The sequence below is a fragment of the Equus przewalskii genome, chromosome 14 (genome assembly GCF_037783145.1).
Source record: "Equus przewalskii isolate Varuska chromosome 14, EquPr2, whole genome shotgun sequence".
Taxonomy (NCBI): Eukaryota; Metazoa; Chordata; class Mammalia; order Perissodactyla; family Equidae; genus Equus; species Equus przewalskii.
In genome coordinates, this window is record NC_091844.1 from 78520419 (window position 1) to 78534894 (window position 14476).

The following is a 14476-nucleotide window of genomic DNA, read 5'->3' on the forward strand; positions in this document are numbered from 1 at the left end:
ATACTCTCTATACTGAGTGTAATCTGTCCATCAAACTCTCCATTTTTTCCCTTTTCTCATTGTAAAAATACAGGATGGAGATGTTAATTTTTCAGCAAAGGTCACCAAATATAATCAAGGCTTTGGAGGGTCAGTATTCTAAAAGGGTTGCAATTCTTTCCAAATCTTGCGATGCTAGTAATATTGGGCTTACTCAAAGTTTGAAGGGAGTTGTCTTCTCTTCACTCAGAAGGTAAACAGTGTAGATATAGCCAAAGATAGAACTGTTAATTTTTTTAGTGTCTTGAAATGACAGGTTTTAAGAATGAAATGATTTAATTGTTTAGTAATAGATAGAATCAGAGTCTATTAAATTTAAAATCATGATGGGCAAATAAGGTTTGTTCCTATAATGCCACATATTGTGATACAGTAAGCATTTAAAGAAAAACCTTCTTAATTAAATAGAGCTTATGTTATAAATCTTTTACTCTTCCTCTGATGTTTTTGCATTTCGGGACTTGAAGAGTTACTTTGCTTTCTCTCACTTTCCCCTTCCCATTCTACAGGAGGAGTGTCTTGTCACCAGCTTTGTGGATAGTTTTGTAATTCTAAGATTGAAGTATATTCCCTTAATGATCTGAATGGATCAATGTCTTTTTTCAGAATTCTTTTTAGTTTCATTTCATCAGTTAAACTGCACTATTAAAAGCATTCTTAATCAGCAAACAGCATTTTGTTTTTTTTTAGAAAAGCAGAGGAAAAGAGAATGTGGCTTCATGTTTTCTATCCTTTTCACAGCCTGAAGTTTATTTTGGCTGTCCTTCAATTTTTTCTCTCATACACAAGTTTAGGAAGATTTTTTCCCCCTAATTTCTACTTACCTTGAATTTAATTTGGTTTCTACATCTCTACCACTCTCTCTCACTTCTGGATCTAGATTTGTTCTAAATAGAAGAGATATTCCTCGGTCTTCAACCTCAATAGCTAAATACAAGGATATTCTTTCTCTATTTTGTATGTGGGATGCCACCACAGCGTGCCTTGACGAGTGGTGTGTAGGTCCACACCCGGGATCTGAACCTGCAAATTGTGGGCCACAGAAGCGGAGCATGGGGACTCAGACACCACACCATTGAGCCGGTCCCACGATTTTTCTTAAATGGTGAAAACTTTGAATATTAAAGGCATTTTCCCTTCTGGCTTTATGTTTTCTTAAATTATCTTCATTCACCTAATAGAAATATTGATCAAGTTCTGAAGCACACTTAATATTTCATTTTGTGAGTATCCTAGAATGTCATACATAGAGTATAAGGGCTATTTGAGCAAAACCCATGAGTATGCTCTTTGGTTTACTGAAACTCTGGATACCGTTTTTTTTTGCCTGCAAAGGTAAATTGTGTCTGTTTTAGTCTTTATTGACTTAGGCTCAACTTTTTAACTAGTTGGACACTTTTTGTCATTAGTTCCAGTCAGTGTTGTTATAATTCATTACTGTTTAGCTCATTGATGTTATTCATTAATTAGATTTTTATAGTGATTCTATTTAAAAAACTTAACAATTGTTTTGAAATCTTGAAACTCGGGAATGAAGAGTATGGATATCTCAGTAGTTTGGAATAGGCAGTCAGAAAAGTAAGGGATGGAAAGGGAGGGAATTCAGAAATGGCAACAGAGGTGCATGGTGGGCAGAGATGAGTTCAGGCCAGAAGTTTGTCCCTAGTGTTGTCCGAGTGTGAGTCTTTTGAACAGAAGCCCTCTGGGAGTTTAGAAGGGCAGGTCGTCAGGAATTGGTGCAGCCTGATTTTTCCGTTGCACCTCAAAGAGCTTGCACCTCCCCTCCTGTGCCTCTAATCCAGTGCCCCCTGAACAGGCTGCAGACAGACCATTTCGTAATGCAGCTTAATTCCCAAGCTAGTTGTATCTTTTATTACAAAGTTACAAATTTTTAGCATTATATTTCAGTTTCTTCTGATTTGGTTGGCATAAATTATTTACCTTGAATGCCTGAGCAAACTGGAAAAAATAGGTTTTTGGGCTCACAAAACTGAAAACCATGGACTTGATTGCCATCACCAAGGACGTTTTGCAGTAGTGGAATCCTTAGCTGAGGGAAGAGTGGCTTAGTCATAGTTCCTGAACCGAATCCTGCTGCCATAGCCCTTCCCACTGCTGCTCAGCACACCGCCTCGTTCCAGAGTTCGTCCCCTCACCAGCCTGTGGCTGCCAAGCTCTCCCTTGGCTTTGTGCTGCTCAGCACATGGAACAGAACAGGCTCTGCCCTCAGAGATGCCTGCCAGATTTAGCCTCAAAAGACGTTTTTGTCCAAAGTTGAGAACACAGAGAACATTTAATTTTATCCATTCTTATCTTTAAAATTCTAAGATTATGGTAAAAATGGAAACTTCTTTGTGGACCTGCTGGCTTTCCTAGTCTGATCGTTATGCTGCTTTACACTGCTTCCTGAGCCTTCCTCTCCCTGCTCCCTGCTTTTGTCTAACCCTTTCTTCTGTGCTTTCTGAAACTTCATTCCATCATAAACAACTCCTATGAGGCTTCACCGTTTTCACTGGTTTCTTTCACTCTGGTCTCTTTCAGTGCGCTTATTTCAGGCTTCTATAGCTCGGTAGGATCCAGGTGCATGTATACAATATTCTTGCAGCTTGTACAAAATTTACTTTAATAACAACGTATTATTATTTATTAAGCACTCATCTTGTCCCGGGGTTATTCAGCGAGTAAGCAGTAGAGCTGAGATTTGATTTCATATCTCTTTGACTCTGATGTCCATGCTCTTTCCATGACTGTGGGAAAATAAATACATTTTTGAAAAGGTGGAAAAAACCATATTTATTAGGCTTTATATATCTGATGGCCTTTAAAAGAACAGAGACAAATCCTTTTTTTCAGTAACTGTAACACAGATTTCTTTAGCCCTCTCAGATGTGTTGAACTCTTGAGCTAGTTAGTATGTACCAGGTACTGGAATACATAGTTGAGATAGCCTCTGATTGGTAAATCCTTAATTTTATAATAGATATTTACAGTACTTATGACATGGTGGGACGTGAGGTGAGGGTGGTAACTCTTTGTCCACCAAAAGGAATTTGAACAACTGTACTTTGCTTGAGTCTTTCACCTATGTCTTGGAGATTAATGACATTGGATCAGGCATTTTAGATTTGGACTTTAATATACGAAGGGAGTCATTAAAATCTAGCATACTAGAGTAAGTGCTATAAAGCTTGTATGTAAGAGTACTGTAAAGAGAGGGTTGTTAGTATATTCGTAACAATAATCATAAAATAAAGTTCAACTATTTATTGAATCTCTACCAAGTGCTAGAGTAGAAAATGCAATAAGTCACAGTCCTTGCCCTTAGGATGTTCATAGTCTTACAAGGGAAATTACAAACAAATCAATATAAAATAACATGCTAGTATTATGAAAAGATAAGCTCAGAGGAAAGGCACATAAATTCAGTTGGTAGTGTCGGCAAGAAGGATGGTGGGGAATAAATAGCATTTGTATAGTAAGGCTTGGCTATCCACAAAGCAATTTTCATCCATTTCATTTGCTTCATAGCAGCCCTGTTAAAGAAAAAATGTTTTGTACTCGTTTTAATAGATGGAAATAGTGCTAAAAGATCTTAGATCACTAAATGCTAGAATCAGGCTTCTGTTTTGTCCCAGGTCCTTTGACTTCATAGGTTAAGCTCTTTTCAGAGTATCTTCTTATAGCGCTTACATTTAGAAATACTGATTTTTATCTGGGCAGGTCAGGTACTAGCTGTGAAATTAATGGAAAACTAGGGGGAGAGAGGCTGTGCAGCTTATATGAATGACACCTCCTGGAGTTGTGCGCTTCATTAGGTAGAGATACTGGAAATGTGAAAATATTAAGTAAGAGGTATCTTGTCATTTACCAGATATATTGGTGGTTTGTATCCTCATCACTGGGTGAGAAACACTTGAACAGCTGCTCTTTTCTCGTTCGTTTAGCAATAGTCCAGTGACCTTGGGTCAGCCAGGTAGCACAGGGCTTTGCCTGTCTTTACAACTGCTTTAGGAAATGAATGGACAAGCCAATTCATTTAAAATAGATTATATAGTAATATATAGTCAGCTTATAATTTTAGTTTAAATATTGCCTGAGAAGAAACTAATGTTACCATTGCCTTATACAAACTTAAACCCTTTTGCCAAATTGTGAATTCAGCTCATCTGTGGCTTTCTTCATGTAATTCGCTGCTTTATTAGTTTTCATAATGTGCTTTGTGTGATTGAGTATTTTCTCTGTAAAATCTAATGATTAAAGATAGTTGTGGAAGTGCCTATTCTGATTTACTTCTATCCGGTTTTGAGTTGATTAAATACTTCAGCTTTCATTGTCAATATGAAAATCCATCTGGCTAGAAATCTGTGAGTATTAGGTTTTTTTCATGTCTGGAATATAGTAAAATTGCTAAAGTGATTTTCATTTCAAACATTTCCCATATGTTATGTTTATATATTTACATCTCATTTTTTGCCTTAATTTTTCCCTGAGGAAGTTTTATTACTTGCCTATTTGTACTTCGTTAGATGTAGTAGACACAAAACTTGTCTTTTCCACTTTAATTTTATTTTCTCTTTGACACATAGTAGGTACTGGGCTAATTTTGTTAGATGGATGAATCAGTGAAGGATAAGGGAGAAGATTACAGTTCATGTGATTAATCTTGGTATAGTCCACAGCTGTTTCCACAGCTTCCCTGTGGACTGTGAGCTCCTTTAGAAAAGGCACTGAATATACCTTCCTCCATTGGCTCTAACACAGGGCTTGGCATATGAAATACTGCTAAATGTTTGTGGACTAAATAAACATTTGAAACGTTGCTTTTATGCTGTCAGAGGCAGGGGCTTCGTTATATTTAGCTTCTAGCTGTAAAAACAAAAAATCAACAAATAAAATCCTTAAATCTGAAGAAAATTTTGTTTTAGCCATAATAGCCTTTCTGTGCAGAATCTTTAACTATCTTCTTAGGACATCCTCTTCTAGGCTACATGACAGTATAAAGCAAGGGCACTTTAGGCTGTTTTCAGACATGTGGTAGCCTGCCATACAAAGAGGAGTGACATGGAGGTTGCTTCTTAGGATATGTCAACATGGACCCCTGGTGTGCTCTCCTTAGGTCATGGGAGCTTGGTGATACTGCCCTCACAGCATCAGCCTACAGACTGTATCAGATGTTGTAAAGCATGGCCAACTCACAGTTGTCCTCACACATAGAGAGCCTGGAGTCCAAGGTTGGGTTTTGTTCATGTCGTGTTCTCTGACTGGAATGTCTCCTCCACTCCTTTTCCATATCTAAACCTTATCCAGTATAATACTATCAGGCTTTCTGTGTGCCTCTTGATCTCCCTTCGTCTTTCTCAAGCCCATATCTGGAGTGATCTCTTCATCCTTTGAAGACACCTAGCACTTGTATCTATATCTCTTTTGGGGCAGTTGTCAAATTAGACCTGGGGTTATACTCATTTATATCCATTTCTTTGCCCTCTACCTGCTTGGGTGTGGGGTCTGTAATGTCCGATGTTTTCCTCCTCTCTCTCACAGCGCAAGTGCACAGTATTCGTTGACCAGGAAACCACACTTTTGAGAAGGTGTAGGGAGACCTATGTCAGCTAATTTTCATATTGGAACTCAGTGATTTAAACAATTGATTAATTCATTTACTCATTTAACGTTTAGCTACTGTGACATGTGGGCGTTATGATGGATCTGAGAATACAAGGTTGACTGTTATAGAGTTCTGGAAACAGAAGAAAAAGTTCTTCACCTTGTGTTTAAAACTGAATTTGCAAGAGACACCCATTGTTTAAGCAATCTACATGCAACAGTCTAGTCCCAAAGTGTCTGGAGACTGACTCTAGTAGACTGTTACAGTTTGCTCATGGTGCTGTTTCTCGTCATTAGCTTTGATGAAGACAAGAACACTTTGAATTCTCAAAGTACTTATGCTAATGAGATGATTTCTTTTAAGATTTTTTTCTCAAGATTTTTTGTTATATTTCATTGTGATCTATACATTCTTAAATTTGCCCAAGGCTGAATCATAATTATGGTGCTGGTTGTTTGCTGGGCTTGAAGTTTTAAAGTGTTATTCCATACTCCCCTTGTGTTTTCCAGAATGTGAGTAGGGAGACACACTTATCATCATACAAATGAATGGTGGTGTGCACATGGTGCTGCCGGAGCATGTACAGCTGGTAATTCAGAGGCATTGAAAACTTCTAAAATTCCTAATAAATGACCAAATAAGATTTGTTTGGTTGATTATTTTAAGTAATATGTACCTTATTGTATTCTAATTCTTTGAAAGTTAATCTTCTTTTTATGATTATGTAAACTAGAACAATCCATTTCTTCGCTTAGTATGTAAATAGCCTTTTACTGTAATTTTTTTGGGATAAAGTTTAAAGAATTATATCTTCTGTTCTCAGAGACTACTCTGAGTGACTAATAGTAGCGGAGAGCAGGAAGTTCTTTCAGGTTGTTGGAAGAAATATCAATTTTAATAGTCTAAAGTGTTAGCCGCTGATAAATTGGTAATAAAACATATATGTTTATTGTGTTACACTAGATGAAAAAGCACATTTTGACTTAAGTATAGCATCACTTTTTTTAGGCTTAAGTTTTCAGATAAATATTCAAATGATTTTTTGCTGGTCTCTTTCCTGTCCTATTGTAATTCTGAAGATTGAGTAATTAACAGTGAGCCAAGAGGGTGTCTGGTAGTGGCTTAATCTCAATTGCTTTTTTAAAGGTATTTGAGAGAGATTGATGTGTCTTTATGTTCTCAAAGGTGAATGTGATATTATGTTCCATGAGATTAGAGAATGAATGGATTCAGTCTGAGGATTGCATGGTTATGTTTTTTTGTTTAGTAAATTTTTAGTCATAGAAAGTTAGACCTGAAGATAACTTGGAGGGTGCAGAGTCCAGTCTCAGAGCTGCAGAAACCAAGGCCTGGATGGGTTGCTCAGCTCACAGGCGGTCGGGGTGGGACTCGTGTTCAGGCTGGTGTTGGTTCACAGCAGCAGAGTTGTTCTCCGGCCAGTGTGAAAATGTGTATGTGTGTGTGGAATTTGTTGTTGGTGTATCTTGCTTTCATTTGTATTAATCCTGTACTTGCTGTCTGATTCTTATGCACAGTTTTTTCTTCATTAAATATTGAATCACCGTACTTGCATGTACACATTGTAAGTGTAAGAATAATTGCTTTTCGTGATTATGGACAGGAGTAGATTTCATCTGGGTATAACTAAGAGATCAAAGGAAATAATCATCTCTATATTTTGTTATTTTAAAACATCCCTAGTTCTTGATGACGTACTTGTGATTTTCTCACATTGTTTACTCACGAAGTCATGTGTGTATTTTTTATCTTTAGCCAGGCTATGATGACCTTAATCCTGATTGGAGACTCTCTACTGAGAAGAGAAAAAAAATCAAAGGTGAGTTGTATGAAATATGATAATTAAAACCTTAAGAGACTCTCACTGTATAATGAAAATGCTCTTTAGTTGATATAATACATGTAGGGGAGGAAAAAATCATTTTCTTTCTACCCTCCTAGGTTCTCTTGCTGGGGCCCTATAAAATTAGATTGACAAGAGTCAGATTAACAACAGAAAAACAAACAAGTTTATTAGCATGTACATCGAGCTTACACTTAGGAGTACTCAGAGATGAGTAACTCAGAGGGTTGGTTGGAACTTGGACTTATATAGCATCTTAGCAAAGAAACAATAAAGGATTCGAGAAGTGACAAGACAAAGGAAGAGAACTTTGAGTTTCTCAAATTCCTTCAGCTTAAAATATTTCTTATGTCTAAGTGGCATATTTTGGGGTGACATATCCTGATCCACTTCACAAGTTTAAGAGGAAATCAGCATTGAAACTATTATATATCTGTCTTATATTTTTAAAAAGATTATATGTCTCTCATACATTTGTCTGAAAAGTGATATATGAATGCTTTCAAAAACCTTTTATAACCTTCTTAATATGTACACTTTATACACACCTACCTTTCGACTTATATTGAAAATGGTGACATATCTGTATATTCTTTGTTTTTTGAGAGGAGAGACCTTAATATATTTATCTCCGCATCCCTAGAATTTTGGACTTTGGCAAATTGTTGGCACTCAGGTGTTTATTAAATAAATTACCATTTTGTAAAAATTTGAGTGATGACTTAAATTTTATTTTTTCTTATTATTTAACATATCGTTAGGGCCCAAATAGGGTTTTTATTTTTTAATTTTTTTGAGGAAGATTGGCCCTGGGCTAACATCCACTGTCAATCCTTCACTTTTTTGCTGAGGAAGATTGGCCCTGAGCTAACATCTTCCTCTACTTTATATGTGGGACACCTGCCACAGCATGGCTTGGTAAGTGGTGCATAGGTCTGCTCACAGGATCCGAACTGGCAAATCCCAGGCTACCAAAGCGGAGTGCGTGAACTTAACTGCTATGCCACCAGGCCGGCCCCTTAAGTAATGGTTTTTAAATTGATTATTGGACTAAATGTATTGTATTTAAACCATGTTGACAGATGCATTTGATTTATCTTTCTGCATTAGATAAAGAGTCCTTTTACCCACTGATAGACGTCAATTGGTGGGCAGACACTGCAGTGACTTTGGCTCGCTGCTCTGGTGCTTTGACTGTTTCATCAGTGAAAACTTTGAAGAATTTACTGGGGAAATCTTGTGAATGGTTTGAACCATCACCTCAAGTCACTGCTACCCATGATGGGGGATTTTTAAGTTTGGAGGTAATCTTTTCTCTTTGAAAGCAGCCAATGTGTTTGAAAGTACATGTGTATTTTACCTGTTAATCCTGGAGTGAAAGTTACCTTTAGCAGTCGGGCTTTCAGACTCAGAACTTTGTGAAGTTGTTAGATGTTTTTAAAAAGGGGCAGGTGGGAGAGCTATTCTCAGTAAAGCAAATAAATACCTTCATGTTCATTTTCTGAATAGATGAAAAAAATCAACGTTTTATTTTTTCACAGCAAGTAAAAAATATCAAAAAGTGAATAAATTAACACTCTCAACTCCTTTATATCTGTAAAATACTTACCAGGCATGTATTTTTGAGACCACATTAATGACCTACTGAAAAAGAGGCTTTAATTTTGGAGATTTGGAGCCAATAACGTCATGGCGTATTTCTGGAGCTGTAGATGTATATAATGTTTTCTGTTGGGTTCCTTTGAATTCCATTCTTGGTCTTAATCACATGGCTGATGTAATGAATCAAACCAGAGAAGAATTAAACAATATTTTTCTCATTAACTCTAAAATCTTGTCTTTAGTTCCTCACTTTTAATTTCACATCTCCTTTTTCAATTTAGTGTGAGATTAAACTTGCCCCCAAACGATCTCGTCTGGAGACTAGGGGTGGAGAAGAAGATGAAGGGGAGGAGGATTCGGACTCTGATCAGGAAGTATCTGCCAAGGCTCGCTACTTTGGTTACATAAAACAGGGCCTGTACTTAGTGACTGAGATGGAGCGGTTTGCACCACTGCGGAAACGCCCACGAACCATCACCAAAAACTACCGCCTCGTGAGTTTGCGCTCCACAACTCCAGAGGAGCTTTATCAGAGGAAGGTGAGGAAGTATCATAGGACTGTCAGAATTCATAGGCATCCAGATGTTTTTTTATTTTACTGAGAAAAAAATAATTTTTTGATAAAGGAAGAAATTTAAAGGGGGATTGTTCTATCATCGACATGTTAGCAATATCAGTATTATAAAGCTTTTGAAAATAATGCTGATCTTCGTGCCTGAGTAATTGAAATAAAAACAGTGGATCAAAGATGAATTCACTTAGAGTGATTGTCCACTTTGTGGCTTAGCCTGGGTTTTGCTACCCTTCATGTGGCTGTCAGCTCTCACCTTATCAGTGTTTAAGTACAGCTGTCTGCTCAGACTACAAATGCTGAGGGAAGAAATGCAGACCTATTTTCTAGTCAGGGGTTTGCTTGGGAAACAGATTTGACCAACACTGTGTTTTATGGTTACTTGTGCTGTTTCTGCAGGGTTATGGGCGGAGCCCCGGCCTAGGAGTCGCAGTGCTGTCCCTGTTGCACTGCTTGTCCTGATATTGCCAACGTTTTACTCTGTAAACACAGTCAATTTCACCTACTGTCTTTCATCTTTCTGTTAAAGTGCTAAAAGAAATTCCTGATCTATCTGCCTCTCAAAGTGTTGTGAGCCTCTGCCACCACAGTGCACACGAGGACAGTTAGAAATGTGTAACAAGCTGTATAGGTCGAGGGATTATCATCACTCACAACGTCATCATAGTGACTCTGTGGACAGTTCAGCAATGTAACATTCCTATTTCCATTTCCTTGTCCAAAGATTGAAAGTGAAGAGTACGAGGAAGCCTTGTCTCTGGCTCAGACCTATGGCCTGGATACTGATCTAGTGTATCAGAGGCAGTGGAGGAAGTCGGCGGTCAACATTGCTTCAATTCAGAATTACTTGGTATGTTTAAATATTTTGGTAATGTGGTAAAATTCAAATTTATGGAATATCTTTTGGTTATAGGACTTCATATTAGAGTACTTTACGTTGCTGACTTTTCTGTAGCTAATGAAGTGTTTTATTCAACCAGGAAAAATTATCTTATTATCAGGTTCTGTTGGCCCTGCAGCTAGACTTTGCTGCTGAAGACATATGACCAAAATACTCACTGATGAACCAGTCGACTGCCTGGTCTCCACCTTATCCTTTCTCTTACTCTACCTCAGTTCTCTCTCTCTCAACCTACATCAGTCAGGGTCCCATCAGGAGCCAGAAATCACACAGTCACTTGAACAAGGACAGTTTTAATAGGGAGAATTATTTTCTAGTAATGAGACATTAACTAGAAAAGGATGAAGAGAACTCTTAGGGATAACCTAGGACTGAAGGGACATAAGCAAGGAGGGAACAAACTTGGAAGATAGGCCTCCTTCCCTGGGCTGGGATTCAGACTTCACTGGACAAAGTGTGGTTGCAGCGAATTGGATGGAGAGTTCTCTGGGATGCCTCGGGCTGGGGCTGGTTCGTAGTTGCCGAGATTGTCAGGCAGGGAAAGGTGGGATAGACAGGGAAGTTGGATGCCTGTTGCTAGGGTGCCAGTGAGCCAAGGTTGGGAGTCGGAAAACCCCAGGGACTGGTAAGCAGGAAACCCCCACCAGCATGTATGCAGCTCAGGTCTGGTAGATAAGGAACCATGGCCAGGACTGAAAAGAAAAAACACCCACTGTAGTGCCGGCAGGCCTAGTCTGGGAAGCTTTTCCCTCAGGTGTCTAGGAGATTCACTGGGAAGGAGTCTACTCATGGGAGTGCAACTGAAACTCGGTGGGAAGTTGTCCTGGGTGGGAGGAAGGGGGGAACTAAGCACCACTGGATGTCCCCTACATGCGTTGCTGGCTGTCAAGTCATAGAAGCAACAAGAAAAGAACCAGAGAACGTGAGGACTAGAACCCAGAGCCTCTTCGTCTGCAGTGGCCCTGCAGCGCCCTCTGTTGACAAAGCTCAATATCATGTCAGCTGCAAAGGGGAAATGCTATCTATCCCATAGGTGCCTCTGAAGAGTACTTTTGAAGCTGAGAGGTGATAAATGGATAACTGACATATCAAGCTTGCAAGATACCCCATTGTTTGCTTAAATCTTACAGTTGGATCTGTTCTGCTACCTGCTACCACAGTTGAAGTTGCTATGCAGCCTGTTTATTTGAATCCTTGGCACCTTTGTGAGAAGTAGTTGGACTCATGGCATGCTTTTAAAGGTTGTGACTTCTCTTCTGTCCTTTAGAAAGGAAAATACCTTTGCATTTAGGAAGATTCTAAGAGATGTTGGGAAAATTTCACGATACTTGTTTTCCCCCAAATTTTATGTACGTGAGTAATTAAAAATAAACAAAAACATAATCTGAAAAAATTGTATGTTAGAAGTTGATCATTCAACCAAGTAAGTAAGATGTCACAGATGAGAGAGCATGAGAGGGAATGAAAAAAAATGGAAGAGGACAAAGCTACTTGCATTTTCTTTAGAATAGCAGAACACCAAACCTGTGTTATCTTTCTTCTTTTGTGACTCAGGACAGTGAGCTTATGGGTTCATGTGTACCCATGTAATGGCTTTTTCTGGGACACAATAAAGGACAATTTTTGTCCCTGAAGGAGCTGACAGGTGTTAGAGCAAGTACGTTTTTTATTGGGGGAAATGCTCAGTTCGGCTAAATAAACAGGCAGGAGTGAAAGCGCTGTGCTAGGGGTGTGAAGGGCACAGGAGCGACATAGACATGGCCTTGCTTTGAGGGAGCTTTTAATCTGTCTGAGAAGACAAGCTTCGCGCCTGACATATCTATACACATACAAGATTTCAGATAAAGGCTGGGGGAACCCAGTGAAGGTGGCAATCATTATAGACTCTGGTTATGGAAAGCTTCATATAATGAAGGTGTTTTGAGCAGGGATTTGGAAGGATTCAAAGTAGGCCTTCTAGAGTTGGAAGAGAGGAAGGCATTCTTAATGGGATAAATGGTATTGGCAAATTAAAAGAAAACGAGCCATGAGGCCACTGACTAAATCTGTCTTACTTGTTGCTGTATCTTCATGTCTAGTTCAGTGCCCCGTAAATATTTCTTGGATGAGTAAATGAGCTCTGTAAGTACACTTCTCTGCTGGATCTGATATTTGATGATGGTGAGCATTGGGAAATACGATTAGAAAGATACATTGATTTGGGTTCTGGAGGATGTTGAAAGCTTGTGATGACTTAGGCTTTTACCTTTAGGGTAATGGGGGCTTGTTGTGGAGTTCTGACTGTGGAGGTGGAGAGGAAGGTGGCGTAGAAGATGAACTGGAGTGGAAGGAGGGTGGTGGTGGGAAACCCTTCCAAGGGCAAGGGACTCCTGCAGTGTTACGTGTTGATGATTAGACTAGTATGGAGGCCATAGATATGGAAGAGGGGAAATAAGTTGAGACATTTGAAGAAAGAATTGATATTTTGGAATATGTAGGGGAACATAGGATATAAGTCAGATTTTACTTTAAATTTGTAACCATAATGACTCTTTCTAAGACAAAGGCTAGCCAGGGATTGTGAATGGAGTTGGGAGGGAGGACTAGGCCTTGGGTCTTTCCGAAGAACGGCACAGCAGGACTTTTCATGATTAAATTATCATCTGCGCTTTGTGATGCATCTCATGGTCAAGTAAATGCAGAATCTTGATGTGCCATGCCTCATTAGTTTTGTTTCAATATCAAGCTTGCTTGTTACAGCGGGATAAATCTTATCTTGCCTTTCTGCCTTATTTTCTACTCTATTGTATAGCCCAAATGCAAACTACAGAGCAACTACAAAAGTTTGGAGAGATCTTTCTGTGTTTCCAAAAGAGCGTACTGAGCTTTGCGTTCCAGTGTGGCTCATTAGAAGGAGAAAGAGAGCAGTTGGAATCCCATTCCCTACGTCCAGTTCTAATCACCATTAAGGAACTGGCTTTTCTCTGTTGAGCTTCTCTAGCCTGTGGGCAGCTTCTTGGGTAGCTGTGCTCCCTCAGGTTTAGCCTTATAATTCCAGAAGACAGTTGTCAGGGGCTATCAGATGTCATGGATTCTTAAATGCCTCTGTTTTTTCTTTTCTTTGTATCCAGAGTAAAATAAAGAAACGATCCTGGGTTCTTCATGAGTGTTTGGAAAGAGTCCCTGAAAATGTGGATGCTGCGAAAGAACTGCTTCAGTATGGGTTGAAAGGCACAGACCTGGAGGCTCTTCTAGCAATAGGGAAAGGAGCAGACGACGGCAGGTTGGTTACAGAAAGGTTTCGACTCGAAAGTAAAGGTGGCTTTGTGAGAACTTTTAAGCTGAGACATTGGAAAGAGTAAACTTCTCTTGATTTAGGTTATTGTGTAACGAAGCAGTTGCTTTTCATCAATGCTTTCTTATCTCAGGTCACAGCTTTCTTTCCTTTAAATTAAATATGTTTACATGTGATAGCTTGATGCTAAGGAAAGAGCAATCAGTATGACCATTTATTGGATGCTGGCCATTTCTAAGCTGTGGGTTTAGGGCACTTACCTGGGTGTGCTTCATAGTCACATGAGCGCCTGAGGCAGGTCTGAGCTTCAGTCACTTTCTTTATCTGTAGCATCATACCCTTCACAGAATTACTTTGAGTGATTAAATTATTTATCATGTGAAAGTACCTCACAAACTTTTAAGCAGCTTAGAAAACCTCAGTTAATAATAAAGTTAATTGACAAGAGTCATTGCTCATCAGACATTTGAAACTTTTTCTTGAGGTATAAATGTGATCGTATATCTGATAAATAATGTGAATGAGACTGACATTTGTTATCATTTTAAGACCTTGAATAGAAGTGATTCAAATTGTAAACTCTGGGCAATGTTTTCTTCATGCTTGTTTCACACTGGGTGAGT

At 38.8% G+C, this 14476-nt stretch overlaps 1 protein-coding gene across 1 annotated transcript in view; it reads left to right on the forward strand.

Moving 5' to 3' along the window:
* Nucleotides 1–14476, forward strand: part of NBAS (NBAS subunit of NRZ tethering complex) — a 331777-nt gene that overhangs the window by 73928 nt on the left and 243373 nt on the right. The window contains exons 13-17 of the mRNA XM_070574395.1: nucleotides 7418–7481; nucleotides 8616–8809; nucleotides 9389–9646; nucleotides 10403–10528; nucleotides 13690–13841. Coding sequence (XP_070430496.1) covers nucleotides 7418–7481; nucleotides 8616–8809; nucleotides 9389–9646; nucleotides 10403–10528; nucleotides 13690–13841 — 794 coding nt within the window. The remainder of the gene's footprint in view (nucleotides 1–7417; nucleotides 7482–8615; nucleotides 8810–9388; nucleotides 9647–10402; nucleotides 10529–13689; nucleotides 13842–14476) is intronic.